The 22,705-nt window shown below is 38.3% G+C and overlaps 2 protein-coding genes across 2 annotated transcripts in view; both read left to right on the top strand.

The window, feature by feature from the left end:
- Pur-alpha (Purine-rich binding protein-alpha) overlaps positions 1-22,705 on the top strand; it is a 1,789,254-nt gene that overhangs the window by 1,487,451 nt on the left and 279,098 nt on the right. The window lies entirely within an intron of this gene.
- Positions 17,316-18,523, top strand: LOC137234510 (putative nuclease HARBI1). Its single transcript, XM_067757999.1, has 3 exons — positions 17,316-17,737; positions 17,798-17,945; positions 18,002-18,523. Exons 1-3 carry the CDS (start codon positions 17,316-17,318, stop codon positions 18,521-18,523), a joined length of 1,092 nt encoding a protein of 363 aa, XP_067614100.1.

The following is a 22,705-nucleotide window of genomic DNA, read 5'->3' on the forward strand; positions in this document are numbered from 1 at the left end:
AACAGCTATAAGCCTCAAATTTCACCAATTGCTTACGTATATAAATTTTGAGGTACCTTGATGAAATTTGGTATGTAGGTTTCTCGACACTCATCTCATATCGCTATTTATAATGAACGAAATCGGACTATAACCACGCCCACTTTTTCGATATCGAAAATTTCGAAAGACCCAAAAAGTGCGATAATTCATTACCAAAAACGGATAAATCGATGAAACTTGGCAGGTGAGTTGAACTTATGAGGCGGAATTGAAAATTAGTAAAATTTTTTACAATGGGCGTGGCACCGCCCACTTTTAAAAGAAGGTAATTTAAAAGTTCTGCAAGCTGTAATTTGGCAGTCGTTGAAGATATCATGATGAAATTTGACAGGAACGTTACTCCTATTACTATATGTATGCTTAATAAAAATAAACAGTATCGCAGAATGACCACGCCCTCTTAAAAAAAATTTTTTTTGAAGTAAAATTTTAACAAAAAATTTAATATCTTTAAAGTATATAAGTAAATTATGTCAACATTCAACTCCAGTAATGATATGGTGCAACAAAATACAAAAATAAAAGAAAATTTCAAAATGGGCGTGGCTCCGCCCTTTTTCATTTAATTTGTCTAGGATACCTTTAATGCCATAAGTCGAACATAAATTAACCAATCCTTGTGAAATTTGGTAGGGGCTTAGATTCTAAGACGATAACTATTTTCTGTGAAAAAGGGCGAAATCGGATGAAGCCACGCCCAGTTTTTACACCGTCCTTACGCTCGGTCGTTAACTCGATAACTTGAGCAAAAATCTATACATCTTTACTAAACTCACTTCACGTATTTATATGAACTCACTTTGTATTGGTATAAAAAATGGCCGAAATCCGACTATCACCACCACCACCTTTTCGATTTCGAAAATTACCAACAATTCAAAAAATGCCATAATTCTATACCAAATACGAAAAAAGTGATGAAACATGGTAATTGGATTGGTTTATTGACGCAAAATATAACGTTAGAAAAAAACTTTGTAAAATGGGTGTGACACCTACCATATTAAGTACAAGAAAATGAAAAAGTTCTGCAGGGTGAAATCAAAAGCCCTTAAAATCATGGCAGGAATACTGTTCGTGTTATTAAATATATAAATAAATTAGCGGTACCCGACTGATGATGTTCTGGTCACCCTGGTCCACATTTTGGTCGATATCTCGAAAACGCCTTCACTTATGCAACTAGCACCACTCCCTTTTAAAACCCTCATTAATACGTTTAATTTGATACCCATATCTTACAAACACATTATAGAGTCACCCCTGGTCCACCTTTATGGCGATATCTGGAAAAGGCGTCCACCTATAGAAATAAGGACCACTCCCTTCAAAAATTCTCATTATTCCCTTTTGGTTGATACCCGCACCGTAACAACACATTCTAGAGTCACCCCTGGTCCGCCTTTATGGCGATATTTCGAAAAGGGGTCCACCCATAGAACTAAGGCCCGCTCCCTTTTAAAATACTCATTAGCACCTTTCATTTGATACCCATATTGTACAAACGCATTCTAGAGTCAACCCTGGTACACCCTTATAACGATATCTCGGACAGGCGTCCACCTATAGAACTAAGAACCACTCCATTTTAAAATACTCATTAACACCTTTCATTTGATAGCCGTATCGTACAAACAAATTCTAGAGTCACCCCTGGTCCACCTTTATGGCGCTATCTCGAAAAGGCGTCCACCTATAGAACTAAGGCCCACTCCCTTTTAAATACTCATTAACACCTTTCCTTTGATACCCATATTGTACAAACGCATTCTAGAGTCACCCCTGGTGCACCTTTATGGCGATATCTCGAAAAGGCTTCCACCCATAGAACTAAGGCCCACTCCCTTTTAAAATACTCATTAACACCTCTCGTTTGATACCCATATTGTACAAACGCATTCTAGAGTCACCCTTGGTCCACCTTTATGGCGATATCTCGAAATGGCGTCCACCTATAGAAATAAGGCCCACTTCCTTTCAAAATACTCATTAACATCTTTCATTTGATACCCATATCGTACAAACAAATTCTAGAGTCAGCCCTGGTCCACCTTTATGGCGATATCCCTATGGCGCCCACCTATAGAAATATGGCCCACTCCCTCTTAAAATACTCTTTAATACCTTCCATTTGATACACATTTTCCTACATGGTGAGTTTCCCTTATTTTGTCTCCATAGCTCTCAGCTGAGTATGTAATGTTCGGTTACACCCGAACTTAGCCTTCCTTACTTGTTTATTTTATATTTATCTTAAAAATCGTTTCGGTATGTACATCTGTTCACTATATATTTCTTATCTTATACATCTGATTATTTTGAGATTACGAACGGGATAAGATTATTGTTCAGCCCCGTTCATGAAAAGTATGAAATCTTCGGCACAGCCGACGACAGTCGTTTAGGTATGTACATCTGTTCGCTATATATTTCTTATTTTATACATCCGATTATTTGGAGATTACGAACGGGATAAGATTATTGTTCAGCCCCATTCATGAAAGGTATGAAGTTTTCGGCACAGCCGAAGAAAGTCCTTACTTGTTTTTTTTTTTTCACTTAAATTGTCACTGCCCGAGACTTTAAATTTTCCGCGGCACGCCCACGCACTTCAGATTCAACTATTGTAATGATCTTCTGAGCTTCAGTTAGATCGTGCGCACACCCCCATTCATATCTAAACGGAATTTCCTTTCATTCAAATTCACACCCACGCATGCGCAGTTGATTTCGTAAAGATACTTTGCTTCTACTAGAAAATATTGTCACATATTTCCTTTCAAAAATTATCCAATAGATATGTACATATGTATACATATAAAAAAAACTAAATATATCAAAATTAACATGCGGGGACCTGTGAGGGAGTCAAATTTACATATATATGGCTCTTCCCTCTCACAAAAATAACATTGCCTCACGACGCACTGGAGGTGCTTAATCATTTGCTTTTTTTCTAGAAAACTTCAAAAATGATTAAAAAAATACAATATCGTAATTATTAACGAATTAAAAGTTTAAAAGAATTAACCTCAAGAGTCCATTCCCAACATCATTGACCCGATTACACGTAATATTACTGTTTTTCGTACTATGATCATTTAAGTATTTTGCTCATATCTCGAAGCGAGTTGAATCAAATTGAGCCGCCTTGTTTGCATCTCAAAGCTCTTCAAATTTCTTACGTTATGCAGTATTACATGTTGGAAAATGAAAATTGTTTAACAGTTTCATTTTAGCATTCAAAGTGATAATTTCCTAATTTTTGTACATTTTTGTCAAATTTTCGTGCTTTTTGCGAGATATATTGCTTGTAGAGAAAAACTAATGCCGGCATCATGTTCAGCGACCTCAAAACCATATAGTTAGCCTATTATCGGATCGATTTTTTATCATCAAATATCCACGCTTTCTCTGCAAGGAAGCCCTAAAATGGAGTAGTAAAAAACGGACACTCGCATGGGTAAATTTTCGAGATTCGCCTCCAAACTCTGGGAAATGACTTCGGAGACCTATTCGAAGGTTTTTAGCATTCAGCATCAAAAATATAAAGATATGATGCAAAATCGGGTCAGTCTAATGTGCATGTATTAAAAAAACCTTTAAAAATTGTCTTTCTTTTTCTCTTAATTTAACTTTAATTTTATATTAAATAGTTTAGTTTTATTTTATTTCGAACCTATTTTATTTCAAATGGACTCCCTTTAACTTAAACCCTATTCTAATTTTACTTTCCGTAAATAAAATTTGAAATGAACTTTTTAATTTAATTTATTTTTAGGTAAATTTTACTTTAATTATATCTTTATCATAGTTAAGTTTCATTTAAGCTCGATTTTATCTCAATTTAGTTTTAAGTAGAAATTCCATCTGTATTTGAAGTAAATTTTTCATTTAATGTTATTTTGCGCAAATTTCGAATTTAATTAAAGTACATTTTTTTCATTTCCATTTCATATACATACTTTAATTTTTGAACACATTTTATCTCCAAATGCATTTCATCTCATTGAAACTTTATTAAATTTAAGTTAAAATAATTTTTTTTGTGTTAAATATGTTTCATTTCAACTCCATTTTAAGGAAATTACTTTTGAGTCTTTTTTTTGACAAAAGTCTCATTTTTAACCTGGTTTTCCTATTACTCATCCAAATAATATATTAATTCTATTTTAAGTAAACTTTATTTTATTTAACTTTCTTCTCTTTCTTTTTTTTGACAAAAGTCTCATTTTTAACCTGGTTTTCCTATTACTCATCCAAATAATATATTAATTCTATTTTAAGTAAACTTTATTTTATTTAACTTTCTTCTCTTTCTTTTTATTGAATTTTGAATATTTTATTCTGCTTTAATTTTTAAATAGCTATTTTATTTCAACTTCAATTTTATTTTTAAATTAATTATGCCTTGCTGTAATTAACTTCCTTTTATTTAAATTTTAGTTAATTTCAATTTAATTTAACAGAATTTTTACTTCAATTTAAATTAACTTCGGGTGCACGTTTCATTACTTAACCTTTTTTCCAAGTCAATTTATATTCAATCTTCAAATCAAAATTTAAATTTTACACAAATTCTGACTAATGTAGTTTTTTCATGATTTTAGGTGCTTTTAATTAATTAAATTTTCGGTTTTACACCAATTTTGTTTTATTTCATTTCTAAATTCGCAAATATTTTATTTTATTATACTTCCCGTTTTCAACTGATTTTTCTTTTATTTATTTTTTTTCTTGTCACCATTCACCAGGGTTTAATATCCTAGTAATTAACTTAAATCTTTTTTGTACAACTTTTATTTAGTTTTAGCCTTCATTTTAAAGAAATCTTATTTTATCTTCAATTTAAAAAAAGAAAAAATTAAATTAAAATTTAGGTTTATGTTAAAGGAAAATAAGATGAATTTTGATTTATGTGAACTGAGAGATTTTATTTAATTTTACAATGCGAAAAATAATTTTGGTAAAATTTACATGTCGGCTCAAAAAAATTCTATTGAGTCATATGAAATTGATATTAAAATTAATTTTAATCAATTTTACATTTATGTCACAAAGGAACTTTCGCTCAATTTAGCCCAGATATGCCGAGCTTACCACATGTACTACACCTGTTATTTTCAAAATATTTCGTAAACAGTAAATTAAACTAAGTAAAAAACCTGTCGCTGTGCTACTGTACAAAACAGGCATCATAGTTGGATTTGAAAAAAATTTCTGTTGGAATTCCTTTATTGCTCTTTTAATATCAAAAATGCGGGTTTTGTGAAATTGTCAAAGTGTGAAGATGTCGCGTAATCGGTAAGAAAAAAATATTTAAGCCTATTTTGTTTTGTTCTGTTTTTTGTATATTTTTATTAAAAATAGTTGTAGAAATTGAGGTACACCAGTAGTGGAAGTGTAAAACCCTATTATATGTGCTATTTGTGGATTTATTTTCTGGCGTACTACAAGTTAACACACTGGCGGCACACAACATATTAATGGTAAAAAAGCTTCTTTTCTTATTTACTATCCAGGACAAGTTGACCCTTTAATTTTTTTTTTTTTTTTTCCCAATTAAGATTTAACAACTTTATTTAATATTCAATAATTAAGTATGATAGTGGTTAGTATGAAAGCCCCGACGCAACTGCTCTCTGCGTGCACTGCTGCTTCCTTTTATAAAATTTCGTGCAGCTACATTCTGTAGCCAGACATATGCGACGTCTGGGTGTGAGTGTGGCCTTGACTTCCAGCAGGTGTCTTACTTAGCTGGCATGTGCAATGCAAAAGTCTCACAACATTGTGAAATAGAAATATGCTGACTCCGCAGCAATGTGCATAGGTACTGACTTGGTTCCCATAGGTTTGCGCAATATTGTCATCGCGCGATATGATGAAATGCACTTGGCCTTGAAGCAGGTGTTAGGTTGGGGCTATGCTGCTTACAATATTTATGCTTGCGCAGCTGCAGGTGGCCCATGGGACTGTGGGAAGATTGATTATGCTGCCACAGCGGCAGGTGGCTATGGGATTGTCGGAAGAATGATTATGCTGACACAGCGGCACGTGTAAACTTCAGCTTGTGGGAATCCAACATGTGGGGTGCCGCCAGTGTGTTAACTTACATGTAGTACGCTCGGCACTAGAGTACAAAAAAAAAATTTAAAAAACAACACATTTTCTGTTTTCAGTTTTTAACTTTAAATGAAAAAACAAGTAAGGAAGGTTAATTTCGGGTGTAACCGAACATTACATACTCAGTTGAGAGCTATGGTGGCAACATAAGGGAAAATAACCATGTAGGAAAATGAACCGAAGGTAACCCTGGAATGTGTTTGTATGACATGTGTATCAAATGAAAGGTATTAAAGAGTGTTTTAAGAGGGAGTGTGTCATAGTTCCTTAGGTGGACGCCATTTATGGATATCGCCATAAAGGTGGATCAGGGTTGACTCTAGAATTTGCTTGTACGATATGAGGATCAAATGAAAGGTGTTAATGAGTATCTTAAAAGGGAGTGATCTTTATTTCCATAGGTGGACGCCGTTTCGAGATATCGCCACAAAGGTGGACCAGGGGTGACCCTAGAATTTGCTTGTATGATATGGGTATCAAAAGAAAGAGGTTAATGAACATTATAAAAGGGAGTGGGCCTTAGTTCTATAGGTGAACGCCTTTTCGAGATATCGCTATAAGGTGGACCAGGGGTGACTCTAGAATGCGTTTGTACAATATGGGTATCAAACGAAAAGTGTTAATGAGTATTTTAAAAGGGAGTGGGCCTTAGTTCTATAGGTGGACGCCTTTTCGAGATATCGCCATAAAGGTGGGCCAGGGGTGACTCTATAATGTGTTTGTACGATATGGGTATCAAATTAAAGGTATTAATGAGGGTTTTAAAAGGGAGTGGTGGTAGTTGTACATAGAGTGATGCTTAGTTCTATAGGTGAACGCCTTTTCGAGATATCGCCATAAAGGTGGACCAGGGGTGACTCTAGAATGCGTTTGTACAAAATGGGTATCAAACGAAAGGTATTAACGAGTATTTTAAAAGGGAGTGGGCCTTAGTTCTATAGGTGGACACCTTCTCGAGATATAGCCATAAAGGTGGACCAGGGGTGACTCTAGAATATGTTTGTACAATATGGGTATCAAATGAAAGGTGCTAATGAGTATTTTAAAAGGGCGTGGGGCTTAGTTCTATAGGTGGACGCCTTTTCGGGATATCGCCACAAAGGTGAACCAGGGGTGACTCTAGAATGTGTTTGTATAATATGGGTATCAAACGAAAGGTGTTAATGAGTATTTCAAAAGGGCGTGGGACTTAGTTCTATAGGTGGACGCCTTTTCGAGATATCGCCATAAGGGTGGACCAGGGGTGACTCTAGAATGTGTTTGTACGATATCGGTATCAAATTAAAGGTACTAATGGGGGTGGCGGCGGCCACCGTGGTGTGATGGTAGCGTGCTCCGCCTATCACACCGTATGCCCTGTGTTCAACTCCCGGGCAAAATTTTAGAAATAAGATTTTTCAATTAGAAGAAAATTTTTCTAAGCGGGGTCGCCCCTCGGCAGTGTCTGGCAAGCGCTCCGATTGTATTTCTGCCATGAAAAGCTCTCAGTGAAAACTCATCTGCCTTGCAGATGCCGTTCGGAGTCGGCATAAAACATGTAGGTCCCGTCCGGCCAATTTGTAGGGAAAAATCAAGAGGAGCACGACGCAAATTGGAAGAGAAGCTCGGCCTTAGATCTCTTCGGAGGTTATCGCGCCTTACATTTATTTATTTTTAATGGGGGTTTTAAAAGGGAGTGATGGTAGTTGTATAGGTGGTCGCCTTTTCGAGATATCGGCATAAAGGTGGACCAGGGGTGACTCTAGATAGCGTTTGTACAATATGGGTATCAAATGAAAGGTATTAATTAGTATTTTAAAAGGGAGTGGGCCTTAGTTCTATAGGTGGACGCCTTCTCGAGATATAGCCATAAAGGTGGACCAGGGGTGACCCTAGAATATGTTTGTACGATATGGGTATCAAATGAAAGGTGTTAATGAGTATTTTAAAAGGGCGAGGGGTTTAGTTCTATAGGGAGACGCCTTTTCGAGATATCGCCATAAAGGTGAACCAGTGGTGACTCTAGAATGCGTTTGTACAATATGGGTATCAAACGAAAGGTATTAATGAGTATTTTAAAAGGGAGTGGGCCTTAGTTCTATAGGTGGACGCCTTCTCGAGATATAGCCATAAAGGTGGACCAGGGGTGACTCTAGAATATGTTTGTATGATATGGGTATCAAATTAAGGGTATTAATGATGCTTTTAAAAGGGAGTGGTGGTAGTTGTATATGTGAAGGCGTTTTCCAGATATCGACCAAAATATGGACCAGGGTGACCCAGAACATCATCTGTTGGATACCGCTAATTTATTTATATATATAATACCACGAACAGTATTCCTGCCAAGATTTCAAGGGTTTTTTATTTCGCCCTGTAGAACTTTTTCATTTCATTCTACTTAATATGGTAGGTGGCACACCCATTTTACAAAGTTTTTTTCTAAAGTTATATTTTGCGTCAATAAACCAATCCAAATACCATGTTTCATCCGGTTTTTCGTATTTGGTGTATTCGGCCGAGCGGAAGGACAGACGGTCGACTGTGTATAAAAACTGGGCGTGGCTTCAACCGATTTCGCCCTTTTTAACAGAAATATGTTATCGTCCCAGAATCTAAGCCCCTATCAAATTTCACAAGGATTGGTAAATTTTTGTTCGACTTATGGCATTATAAGTATTCTAGACAAATTAAATGAATTGTTCCACCATATCATTACTGGAGTTGAATTTTGACATAATTTACTTATATACTGTAAAGATATAAAATTTTTTTTTAAAACTTGACTTTAAAAAAAAATTTTTTTTAAAAGTGGGCTTGGTCGTTCTCCGATTTTGCTAATTTTTATTAAGCATACATATAGTAATAGGAGTAACGTTCCTGCTAAATTTCATCATGATATCTTCAACGACTGCCAAATTACAGCTTGCAAAATTTTAAATTACCTTCTTTTAAAAGTGGGCGGTGCCACGCCCATTGTCCAAAATTTTACTAATTTTCTATTCTGCGTCATAAGTTCAACTCACCTACCAAGTTTCATTGCTTTATTCGTTTTTGGTAATGAATTATCGCACTTTTTCTGTTTTTCGAAATTTTCGATATCGAAAAAGTGGGCGTGGTTATAGTCCGATATTGTTCATTTTAAATAGCGATCTGAGATGAGTGCTCAGGAACCTACGTACTAAATTTCATCAAGATACCTCAAAATTTACTCAAGTTATCGTGTTAACGGACGGACGGACGGACATGGCTGAATCAAATTTTTTTTCGATCCTGATGATTTTGATATATGGAAGTCTATACCTATCTCGATTTCTTTATACCTGTACAACCAACCGTTATCCAATCAAAGTTAATATACTCTGTGAGCTCTGCTCAACTGAGTATATTAAGTACTCTAGAAGAACAAAAAACGGTTTTTCCTATATAACGTAAAATTACTACTTTTTCCTTGTGTATGTGCCGAGCGTACTACATATAGTACACCCTACAAAATCGGGTATAAAATATTTTTTTTTTATTTATCTTAATTTCTGTACTTTTTGTTAAAAGAACGTTATTAAAAAAAGATTGTGGAAATTGCTTCACCAGGAGGTCCGTCGGCATATCTGGGTTAAGAGTAAAAAAATTAAATAAAATTGAAAATTGTAGGTCTTTTAAATTTTAATAAACTAACTTTAAGTTCAAAAGTGAACCTTTTTCCGAAAAAATTTAATTATTTTTAACTTTAATTTTGACGAAAAACACAAAAAGATTTTTTTTCAAGGAATTCAATTAGATAAGCTGTACATTAGTAGGTACTTGCCAGCGGCAGGATTTCAAACGGAATTACTCATTTGTTGTTGGGTGGCTTATACTTTACAATTGCGCCGCTTCAACAGATTCGAGACCGTTTTCCGAACACTACGGGATATTATATTTAATTTTTTTTTTTCAGTTAACTTGTCACTGCCCGAGACTTAAAATTTTCCGCGGCACGTCCACGCACTTTAGATTCAACTATTGCAATGATCTTCTGAGCTTCAGTTAGATCGTGCGCATACTCCCACACATATCTAAACGGAATTCCCTTTCACTCAAATTCACACCCACGCATGCGCAGTTGCTTTCGTAAAGATACGTTGCTTCTACTAGAAAATATTGTCATATATTTCTTTTCAAAAATTAAAAAATAGATATGTACATATGTATATATATAAAAAAAAAAAACAAATAGGCCAAACTTAACATGCGGGGACCTGTGAGGGAGGGAAATTTACATACATATGGCTCTTCCCTCTCACACAAATACCATTGCCTCAGGTTCACGACTCACGACGCACTGGAGGTGCTTAATCATTTTCTTTTTTTAACTGGCGCCCAACTTGAAGGACCAAGGACCTACTAATTAAAAGGACATCCGAATCCTGGAGGACCAAGGACCAATAAAATCGAGAGGACATACGAATCCTTGAGGATCACGAGTCAACTTATTTAATTAAAAATTGTAAGCGATTATTCAATAAATTTTCTAAGTGGCTAAGAATACAACAAATTTATAAATCGCCGAAAATTGATATTTTTAATAATAATAAAAAAATGTATATGTTAAAAATCCGTGTTTAAATTTGAGTTTAGTTTTTGATTAAATTGTGTTTAGTTGTCGAACTATATTTTTTGTTCAAACTTATCGAAGTTTTTAATATTCTTTAAAATTCTGAGAGTTCCCTTGTTTATGTGTGTGTTTAAAACACGTAAAGGTAAATCTTAAAATCGTAAAATCTTTGGAAACTATATGCTTCAAACTGCAGTAATTTTCAATTAATGCACTTACATATCTTCATTCCATTAAATAATATAGAGTTTTTTTACAACAACGTTTTCTGCTACTCTAAAGAATAAATTGCCACGGTTTATAATGATACGACAATTCCTTGCCGATTTAAAAATTATTCTTAGAAGAAAACCGACTAAATATTGTCATTAAAGCATTTCGATATTCAACTTCGAAAAATTTTCACCCTTATTAAATTTTTCTACCAAGCTTTTTAATCAGTGAGTGCGGAAAAATGTTTCCTAATAGAGATGAGGTAGTAGCAATTGTTGAAGAATTTAATGAGCGCACAAGGCAGGAATTATCTGACCAGCTTAACCGTTTGACCTTGGCAATTAATCAATTGCAGCCACGTGGTGTTGAGCAACATTTACCCGCATCTATTAACCCAGCGGTTGTAGAAAATAGTTCAAGTCTAGACTTAATAAAGTCACTCCCTGAATTTAGTGGTGATTCTGCTTCCTACCCAGCCTGGCGAGTTGCAGCTGAATTCGCCATCAAATATTATACAGAGGGATCTGAAAAATATTAAATTGCTATGGGTATTTTTCGAAACCAAATTACTGGTTCTGCAAATGCCACTCTTTTTTAGTACAGTGCTTGATTTCAAAGCAATCATAGCTAGGCTAGATCAAGAATACGCAGACAAACGGCCACTTTATGTTATGGAGAATGAATTAAGCATTCTCAAACAGGGTAATCAATCTATTACGGAGTACTACAACGAAGTAGATAGAAAACTGTGCCAAATAATTAATAAACAAACTATGACATATAGTGGAAGAAGTGATATCGTTGCTACATTTAACGAGCGTGCTAGAGAGAACGCCTTACGGGTTTTTATATCAGGCCTTCGTCGCCCACTATGCGATATTCTTTTCTCCGCCAGACCTAAAGACCTTCCCACTGCCCTTGCAGTTGCTCAAGAGCTACAAATAAGCCATAGACGACATGATTTTGCAGAAGCTTTCGCTGTCGGAAACACCAATAAATTCGATAGGCCGATAATGTCACAGTATAAACCAACAGATCACTATAATCGACCTCATGCTAGTAATCGTTTTAACCCAAATCGCCCCAATAGATCAACCCCAATGGATATTGATAACTCTACAAGCTATTGCAGACAAGGTAATAGAGTTTCAAGTCCACATGCCCAACAGCATCAGCAAATTAAAAATACTCCTAATTATGCCCCTAATCTGCATAACCCAAATTCCACCTTCCCAGTTGCAAATAAATATACACTGGCAACTCTGTTCGTGTGAAGTATTCTTTTAAAGTGAGCGCGCAAATAATTCAAAAATTTTATCATTTCTCTCGATAATTTAAGACAAACTTTCAAAAGTATCAAAATCTCTAGCAACTCCCGAAGTGTGGAGCAAGGAGTGCAGCTGAAACTCATCATTTGTAGTGAATTTAATGAGAATCACAAGTATATTTGTCATAATACAATAACAACAGTGAAAATCTCCGGCCAATTCATGTGCTGAAAGCTTTCAGTAATTCAACATTCGCATTCGCGCAATCTATCGGTTGATAGCCTTATATAAATTATACCATCTACGCCTGTGCTTCCACCTGGTTCCAATTCATCTATTTTTCGGAGTATTTTTTTGAAACACCATGTCTCAAAATTCTGGAAAGCGTCGTGGCGAGACCTTGGGCAATGAAGCTGAAATAATTAAAAAGGCTCCTAGTCTAAGCGATTCATCTCCTAACCTCATCCGTACAATCGACCAACGACTGATAAAGTACAATGACTCGTTGCCCAATAAAATAATGGAAGCAGAAAAGCGTATGATGGAGTTTACATGCAGAAAACTGGAAGATAAATTTGAAGGCCTGAAGAAGGAGTTAAACGAGTTAAGTGGTAGAATTAATCGCATAGAGGGTATGTTTGAGAGGATTGGGCACTTCGAAAATGAAATAGCCACACTAAAACAGAGAGTATGTAAGCAGGAAAACTTTATATCTAAGCAAGAACTCCAAATTGCTGCATGCGACGTCCGAGTTCATGGGATTCCCTTCGAGGAAGGGGAAAACTTACAAAAGATTTTCCACCACCTCTGCTTCACGCTAACCTTACAGTGTAGTAGTAGTATGTCCTGTAAATTGTGTTGTTGTTCTAGTCCAGGTGTTCCTGTGGAATATGTGTTTGTTCATATGTTTTCTGAGAATAATAGTAGGCTTCTTATTGGCTGTGCATACAGACCGAATCGAGTAGTAGATTTTTCCGCGTTTATTGAATTTCTTCAATCGTTACTATTAGACTATGACAATATTATCATCGCTGGAGATTTTAATAGTAACCTACTGGTGGATGCCACTTTAAAACAAAGCATGGAATCTCTGGGACTTTTTCCCACAAACTGTGCTATACCAACGCATTTCACAAATACTAACTCTTCTCTATTTGATTTATTTTTTGTCAATGATCTTCATAAAATGATTCACTACACACAACTATCCGCCTCCTGCTTCTCAAAACACGACCTGATATTCCTAAACTACAACTTCCAAACATCATGTAGGCCAAGTTCGTTCGCGTATCGCGATTACAGAAGTATAGATTATTATTCTCTTGCTGAGTCCGTTGAGTCGGTTGAATGGAGCTTGATTCGCACGTTAACATCAGTTGATGACCAGACAAAGTTTCTGCAGGATAACATAAATAAATTATTCGATGATCACGTTCCACTAAAATTAAAAACACCTAAATAAAAGAATAGCCCTTGGTTCAATGCTACATTAAAACACCTTATCCACCTTCGTAACCAAGCCTACTTACGGTGGGAAAGGTACAAAACAGTCGAAGCGAATAGCTGCTTTAAAACAGCTCGGCTTACTGTAAACAAAGCCATAAGGCTGGCCAAGGCAAATTATTTTAAGTATAAGTTAAGTTCTGCTTTGAATACAAAAGAAAAGTGGAACAAAATCAAACAAATAGGAATTGGTAAGCCCAAAAATTACCTGTCTTATCCCCCTGATGTCGACATCAACGAAATAAATAATACTTTTGTAAGACTACCAAACTCAGCCGACAATGTGTGTATTGATAAATACTCCGTGCGTGTTAATGTTGACACTAGCCCTTTCGAGTTTGTTTGTATCGATAATTGTGATGTTGTCCAAGCCATACTTTCTGTGAAGTCTAACGCAATGGCGCTTGATGGTATATGTTCAAAGTTTTTAAAAGTCATTCTTCCCAAAATCCTTCCCCACATTACTTACTTGGTCAACTCAATTTTGACGACCGGCGTCTTCCCAATATACTGGAAAGCTGCAAAAGTTATTCCAATCCGTAAACAAAACAATGAGTATCGACAAATAGCCATACTCCCTTTCCTCTCTTAGGTCGTTGAACGTATTCTACATGGGCAAATGTATCATATGTACATGAATACAAGCTCCTGTCAGACAGTCAGTCCGGTTTCAGGTAAAAGCGGAGCTGTACAACGGCACTATTATCTGTGACAGAAGAAATTCGTGAGCGAGTGGATGAAAGTTAAGCTTTTGATTCTGTAGACCACACTCTGCTCTGTAGGAAGCTGGTAAACATATTTAACTTCTCTGGTCATGCAGTTGCTCTTTTAAGATCATATCTTGGCGGTAAGACTCAAGCAGTATGTATAGATGTGAAAAGTCTGACTTCCTACATGTCTTAAGAGGCATCCCTCAAGGCTCTATCCTGGGTCCTCTGTTATTTGTTCTGTATATCAATGACTTACCCGATGTCCTTAAGTATCGTAATGCTCATATCTACGCTGATGATGTGCAGTTGTTTACGTGTTGTCCGCGCGATCAAACTAGCTTGTGCATAAGTAACTTAAACCACGATTTGAATCAAATATTTTCACGGGCTAATATGAATGGCTTATGTATAAACCCGAATAAGTCAAAATGTATTGTTATTCATAGAAGGTCTTTTCCCACTAATGATTTAGAGAATGTAGTGTTCGATAATTCCGTTATAGAATACGTAGATACGCCGAAAAACTTAGGTGTAATTTTTAACAAAATATTGACATGGAAAGACCATATATTTAGAACGGTTGGAAAAGTGTATGGAATGCTTCGTACACTATGGTTAACACAGTATTTCACACCTTAGCACATAAGACTACTTCTGGCTAAAGCGTACTTAATACCTACGCTAATCCATGGTTGTGTGATTTACTCAAACTGTGACTATCTGTGCAAGAACAAACTAACAGCCCCATTCTGTGCACTTGGCAAATTCACAATCTTGCTTATTTGTCAAGTTTGATAATTTATCAAGTAATTGCTATTCTATGTAAAAAATAAAAAGCCTTTTCGCTGACAAATTGTCAATAAGTCAAACGCTCTTGATAATTTAATTTATACGGATAAACTTAAATTAGAATTCTGTTATTGTGCCATCGAGAGAAAATGGAAGATTTATTACTTTTGCTATTATTGTGGGAAGATCCTCTGGGAATTTTGGGGGTAATTTCAGGACGGTTTTGGGGACTCCCTCGGGGTCATTTGGGGGACATTCCGGGATGGTTTTGGGGTTTCCATTGGGTGCTCCCGGGGTAATTAGGGGATCATTCCGGTACAGTTTTGGGGACTCCCTCTGGCGCATTTGGGGGACATTCCGGGATGGTTTTGGGGACTCCATCTGGTCCTCCCGGCGTAATTTAGGGGTCGTTCCGGTATCTTTTTGGGGACTCTCCCGAGGTCATTCCGGAATGGTTTTGGGGACTCCCTCGAGGTTATTTGGGGGTTATGTCTCCCAAATGACCCAAAGAGAGTATCCAAAAAGATCTCAGAACGACCCCTAAATGACCCCGGGAGGACCCGATGTAGTCCCCAAAACCATCCCGGAATGGCCCCTAAATGACCCCGAGGGAGTCCCAAAATGGATCCCGGAATGACCTCCAAGTGACCCCGAGAGGACCCCGAGGGAGTCCCCAAAACCATCCCAGAATTCTTCCAAATGACTCCGAGGGAGTCCCTAAAAACATCCCGGCACGACCCCAATTCAACCTGGGAAGACCCCGAGGGAGTCGCCAAAACCACCCCGGAAAGACCCCAAGGGAGTCACCATAAACATCCCGGAACGACCCATAAATGACCCCAATGGAGTCCCCAAAATCATCCCGGAAGACACCCAAATGCACCCGATGGGGACCCCAAAACAATCCCGCAATATCCCCCAAATGGCCCCGAGGGAAACCCCAAATTCCCCGAGAGAGTCCCCAAAGCCATGCCGAAATGACCCCCAAAAAGCCCAGCGGATTATTTTTTTCCTATTCCAATTTCGGGGTTAGAAGCATAAAATGAGACATATCGCTCCAATTGCTCATGCGTAGCACGTTCCACTTTTGATTTCTTTGAAAAAACTATGATTTTAAAATATTTGTTACAAAAAATTAAGACCAATATTTAACTCTTACGTTTCTTCCATTTCGCCATTGTTGCACTAAACCGTTGATTTAAATGAAAATAAAATACAGTTCATTAAAATAATAATTTATAAAATAAAAAAAAAATAATAAATTTAAAAATGCTTGCTTGCAGTGGGCTTTAAACCCGCAACCCCAAACGTGTGAGCCGGGTATGTCACCCACTGTGCCACGACTTACACACCTACAAGCGTATCAAATTACTCCCTTATAACTCACATTAAACTGCTCGCCCTCAACTGCCCCACGCTTAGCAAATTTAGTTCACCCCAATATAATGAAAAGCACAGGCCGTAAAGCTTTTTAGAGTTGTCAAGCTATGCGCAGAATAGAAATATTTGTCAACTTGATAAAAATCTTGATTACTTGTCAACTTATTGACAATTTGTCAAGTACACAGAATAACCCCGTAAATGTTGTTTACAACAACATTGCTAGATATGTTTATGGGTTGAAAAGACTTGACCACGTATCACAGCATGATGAAAGGTTGCTAAACATTTCTTTCGAAAATTGTTTAAAAGTCAAAACACTGTCCTTCCTCCATAATAAGCTTATTTTTCTGCAATCATCAAGATCGGTGCTTCTTCTTAAGCACATTAGATACCGCACGCTAACCTCTGAGCGCCAATTCTTTGTTACTGCAATACGTCTTTGGAACTCGCTACCTACAAGTCTTCGACTCTTAAGTAATGCTCTGCACTTCAAAAAAGAGCTAACATCATTTTTTAACGACTCTTACAGGCCTATTCTGTGCTCTTGACAAATTCACCATCTTGCTTATTTGTCAAGTTTGATTATTTGTCAAGTATTTTCTATTCTGTGTCAAATATAAAAAGCTCTTTGGTTGACAATATCTTAAACGCTCTTGACAATTCAAATTTGCGCTAAAAATTATGTTATTGCGTGTTTGTGTCTGAATTAAAATGGAAGAAGACTTATTACTTTTGCTGTTATTGTCTGAAGATGAGGAAAATGAGGAAAATAGAGATCGCTCGAGGTACTTAAAATCCCTGAGAGATGTCAGCAATCCATTTGCCTTAAGTGAAAATGTGTTCGTTCAACATTTCCGTTTGACCCGTTCTTTGTGCCGTCGCCTTATTGATGACTTGGAACCGCACGATGATCAACAAACCTCCTTGCCAATAACGATCCGTGTTCTATCGGTATTGAACTTCTTTGCTAATGGATCGTACCAGACATGCGTGGGCAACACTTACACTATGCCTATGAGCCAGGCGTCTTTTTCCAGAAGTTTGAATGCTGTGGCAAACCTAATTGTGAGAGTTAAGGGCAGTGAAATCGAGTTTCCCCGCACAGTCGAAGAAGAGAATGTTGTTAAAACAGGGTATGCGTGCTAATGAAATTTTCAGATAAATCTATAACGAAAATCTTTGTACTATTTAAGGTTTTTCCGGAAATTTGGCATAAAAAGTACAATAGGTGCAATTGATTGCACCCACATTGCCATTGTTGCTCCGCCTTCAAACAATGTGGAGCGTCCGTTAAGCCAATACCTAAACCGAAAAGGCTACTACAGCATTAATGTTGAAGCGGTATTTTCTGCTTTTGTTAAAAATATTTACAATTTATTAAATTTAATTATTTTAAGGTATGCGATCATCGCTTGCGTTTTACATTTCTAAATGCCAACTTTCCAGGAGCGACACATGACTCAGGCATATGGGCAACGTCTGACCTACGCGAGTATTTGATACGCAAGCATAACGCCAGTTCTACTTCCAACCAAAGGGAATCATGGCTCATTGGAGATCAAGGATACCCTTTGGAACCATGGCTTCTCACACCAGTTGCAAACCCATGTACCACGAAAGAACGGAAGTTTAATAAGATACATGCATCTGGAAGAAATTGTATAGAAAGAGGATTTGGTGTTGTGAAGTCGCGTTTTAGGTGCTTGCTTAAGCATCGAGTGCTACATTATCCTCACGAAACAGCTGCTGCTATTATTACGAGCTGCGTCATATTGCACAACATCATGGCAAAAGCTGGTATGACAGAGGACGTAGATATCGTTGAAGATGATCATGAATTCGAAAGAGATCCAAACGACTCTACTCAGTACACCCGCGAGGGAGAGAGAACACGGTCTAGATACATATCAACTCTTTAAAAAACTGCACATGTAAATATTTCATTTCCCAAATATAAAGCATAATATTACTCATAGCCAAAAATGTCCTTTTCGACTCTATATTTTTGAAAGTAGGGATACAATCACCGAGAGCTTTAGGTTTATGGCTTGCAAATGTTACTCCAGTGTAGAAGAAATTTGGACGTCTCTAAAGAACACACAAACAAAAACTTATGGGCGTGCATAGCCCTTCATTAAAGGACGTTTATATTTAAAAAATTTACTTGCGTGTATCTATCGAATTTGACCCCTTCCCTAATCATTTCAGCTCCTTATTATTTTGCCCCTTCACCTCTCCTTTTTTCTTTTTGTTTGCTTTTACCGTCTCATATCGTCCTTCTCTTTTTTATCTTAACCTTTTTCTATACTTATTCATATATCTACCCCTATCACAATCCGTAGTCCTAATCATATAGACCAGGCATGCTTAACGAACGAAACGATATCATTTCGTTACGATAATCAACGTTAATAAACGAAACGAAGTCAAATTAACGTTAATTTGGCGTTCTTAACGTTAATAAACGAAACGAAATGACTTCGTTTCGTTTATTAACGTTGATTATCGTAACGAAATGATATCGTTTCGTTCGTTAAGCATGCCTGATATAGACACACACAAGATTTTTATATGTACATAAATATGTATGTATTTTATATTAAATTTTATTTATAAAAACAAAAGAAAACAATTACATAAATATAACAATTCATTTCAATAGCTCTCACAGACAAACTAAAAATTTAAAAATAAAAATAAAGTTATATATGTTGCTTAGTGAAATAATGTAGAATATATTATGTTTTATTTTATTTCGTTTAATTCATTTTATTTTATGGTATTTGAGTTTTTTATATATTATTTAATTTATTTTAAAATATTAAATTTATTTTGTTATAATTCTCATTTATTTTATATTATTTTGTACAATTTTTCTTATTTTATTTCATTTTTCATTATACTATCTTATTTGACGACAATTTTTCGCTTCCCAAGGCAGTCGGTTCTATGTACCGGAGCGACTCGGGATTTTTCCCGACCAAGGACTGTCATTTCAGTGTAACCCCATTTAATTTGTTTCGTCCCTCCCACAAACTGTCATCCTCCCAGCAGCTCCTTGCAGCAGGACTGCTCCATATTCTCTTGCTCCGGGAAGGTATCGAATCCAATCCGGGTCCGTCTCCTGACCCCGGTCCTGATAAATAGTTTTGCTGCATCTGCCGGAAAAGAATCTTTTTAGGACGGTCATACTCTGTTCAGTGTGTCTCGTGTAAGGGATGGTTGCATCGGACAGGTTGTTCTGGGCTTGATCCCAAAACCCGACGTCCACGTAACTTTTATAAATCTTTTGTGGCTCCTTGCTGTTCACGCCCAAGGGCGCCCCGTAGTCTACGTCTAAGCGCCCCCCCCCCCCCCCCCCCATTACCTTCCAGCAGCACCGCTGCTCAGCAAGCCACAACAAGTACCCGCTGCTGCTAGCGCCTTACGGCGCCAACAACTCAAACAGCTGCTACCACTCATAACTACAATCTTCGTAGTAGAGTCGGAAGCAATGCTGAGCAACAGCCCCTGCCCCCGTCTTCTTCCCCCCTCTTTTCCGGCAGCAATCGTGTAGGTCAGGGAAACAGACTCTTAGTCCCTACCTCCGTTTGCACCGTTTGCCAGCACAGAATATATATGTTTGCGACATCCGCCCAATGCAGCTCCTGCCTTGGGTGGTGCCACTTTCCTAGATGTTCTGGTCTCCGCGACGGCAACCCCTCGACGGGTTTCATCGCGCCATGTTGCCAGGTCGCAAACTCAAATCATCCGGGTACCCCAATGCTTGCCCAAGGACGCCCAGTCCCAGGGCCACAACAGCAATTGCGTCCTGGCCTTCCTCAACCCAGGCGTAGTCACCCGTCACTTACCCCCAGAGTGGCGACGTCTCCCCTCATGCACTTCAGAATTCTGCAGTTAAACTGTAATGGACTAACTGGGAAGATTACGGAGATAGTCAATTTCATGAAGCGGCACAACATCCGCATTGCTGCGATTCAAGAGACTAAACTCACAGCACGATCTGCATTGCAGACCTGCTCTGGGTATAATGTCCAAAGAAAAGATCGCGAGAGCGGAAATGGAGGCGGCCTCGCGTTTATAATACACCACTCTGTGCAGTATCACATATTTGATCCTGGCATCGACCGCAGGGACAACGTCTTAGAACGTCAAGGCCTATCTGTCCGGTCAGGCGATGCAAACCTAGAAATCATCAACATCTACATCCCCCCTGCCACCTGTTGCCCCGGTGGATACCGCCCTAATATCAGAGCCTTACTCACTGGAAACAATCTCATTATTTTAGGCGACTTGATCTATGGCCCATCATGATCTATGGCATTCAAATTTGCGGGCGGACAGTAGGGGCGAGATGTTGGCGGATCAAATAGAAGAAACGACGTTCTGCACAATAAACGGAGACGCCCCCACACGTATGGTAGGAAGCTGTCACAGTTCGCCAGATATCTCAATCGTGAGCGCAGAACTCGTAAACTGCGTCAACTGGCAGCCGATGGTATCATTGGCATCCGACCACCTGCCTATACTTGTTTCGCTCGAGCGTACCGCCGACTTCATCGTCACCGAAAAACGCACTTACATAAACTTTAAAAAAGGAAAATGGTAAGAATATAAATCCTTTACAGACAACCTCTTTGCTGCCCTCCCTATCCCGACTGATGCCCGCCAAGGGGAGCGTGCCTTCCGCAAGGTCATTGAATCCGCCTCGGCACGTTTCATTCCCGCCGGGAGAATTCCCGAAATCCGGCCCCACTTCCCGGCGGAGGCCGCAAACTTAGCGAGAGAACGTGACCTTATAAGGCAGCTTGATCCAGGCGACCCCCAAATAAGGGATATAAACCAACGCATCAGATTGCTTGTGGATGAACACAAGCGGGCGAAATGGGAGGAGCACATAAGAGGTTGTAACCTCTCTACCGGTGTGGGTAAACTTTGGTCCACCGTAAAGTCCCTATCGAATCCGACTAAGCACAAAGACAAAGTTTCCATCGCCTTTGGCGACAAAGTGCTGTCGGATGCGAAAAAATGCGCCAGCGCTTTCTGCCGACAATATATAATGCATTCTACGGTCGACAAAGTTAGACGGAGGGCCAACAGACACGCACATAAACACAAATTCAGCGCGTCACCAATCACCATCACCGCTAAAGAGGTTGAGGACGCCATTGGTCGCGCTAAACCATCCAAAGCAGTGGGCCCAGACGGCATAGCCATGCCGATGCTTAAAAGCCTAGGGAAAGAGGGTTTCAAATATTTAGCGCAGGTCTTCAACCTGTCTCTTTCCACCTTTGTCATACCCGAGAAATGGAGAATGGCCAAGGTGGTCCCGCTACTAAAGCCTGGTAAACCAGCTAACATAGGAGAGTCGTATCGTCCGATATCTCTCCTATCGCCAGTAGCAAAGACGCTCGAAGCCATTTTGCTCCCTTATTTCCAAGCAAATTTGCAACTAGCCTCCCATCAGCATGGCTTCAGAAAACTCCATAGCACTACCTCCGCGCTAAATGCCATTAGCACCCAGATAAATTGCGGTTTAAATCAAAACCCCCACCATAGAACAGTACTCGTAGCGCTAGACCTATCAAAAGCTTTTGATACGGTCAACCATGGCTCGTTACTGCAAGACCTGGAAGGGTCTACCCTTCCCCCATGTCTTAAAAGGTAGACCGCAAATTATCTGGGTGGTCGGCAGGCATCGGTGCTATTTAGAAACGAAACATCAAAGCCAAGGAGAATTAAACAAGGGGTGCCACAGGGTGGTGTCCTATCCCCACTTTTGTTTAATTTCTACATATCTAAGCTACCTTCACCACCGGAAGGAGTCACAATCGTTTCCTACGCCGATGACTGCACAGTAATGGCCACAGGCCCAGGCCCACAGATCGATGAGCTATGCAATAAAATAAACGGCTACCTCCCTGATCTCTCCAGTTTTTTCGCCTCGCGAAACCTGGCATTATCACCGACTAAATCTTCCGCGACCTTATTTAAAACATGGACGTCCCAAATATCGACCATTTTGAACATCCACGTCGATGGCTCTACGCTACCGACTGTCCTACACCCCAAAATCTTGGGTGTGACGTTTGATCAGGATC

This window comes from Eurosta solidaginis, chromosome X (genome assembly GCF_040869045.1).
Source record: "Eurosta solidaginis isolate ZX-2024a chromosome X, ASM4086904v1, whole genome shotgun sequence".
Classification (NCBI taxonomy): domain Eukaryota; kingdom Metazoa; phylum Arthropoda; class Insecta; order Diptera; family Tephritidae; genus Eurosta; species Eurosta solidaginis.

Coding starts and splice junctions, on each gene's coding strand:
- LOC137234510 (XM_067757999.1), top strand. CDS start 17,316: ATGGAAGAAGACTTATTACTTTTGCTGTTATTGTCTGAAGATGAGGAA. Junction 17,738..17,797: donor GAGAATGTTGTTAAAACAGG/GTATGCGTGCTA, acceptor GTACTATTTAAG/GTTTTTCCGGAAATTTGGCA. Junction 17,946..18,001: donor ACAGCATTAATGTTGAAGCG/GTATTTTCTGCT, acceptor AATTATTTTAAG/GTATGCGATCATCGCTTGCG.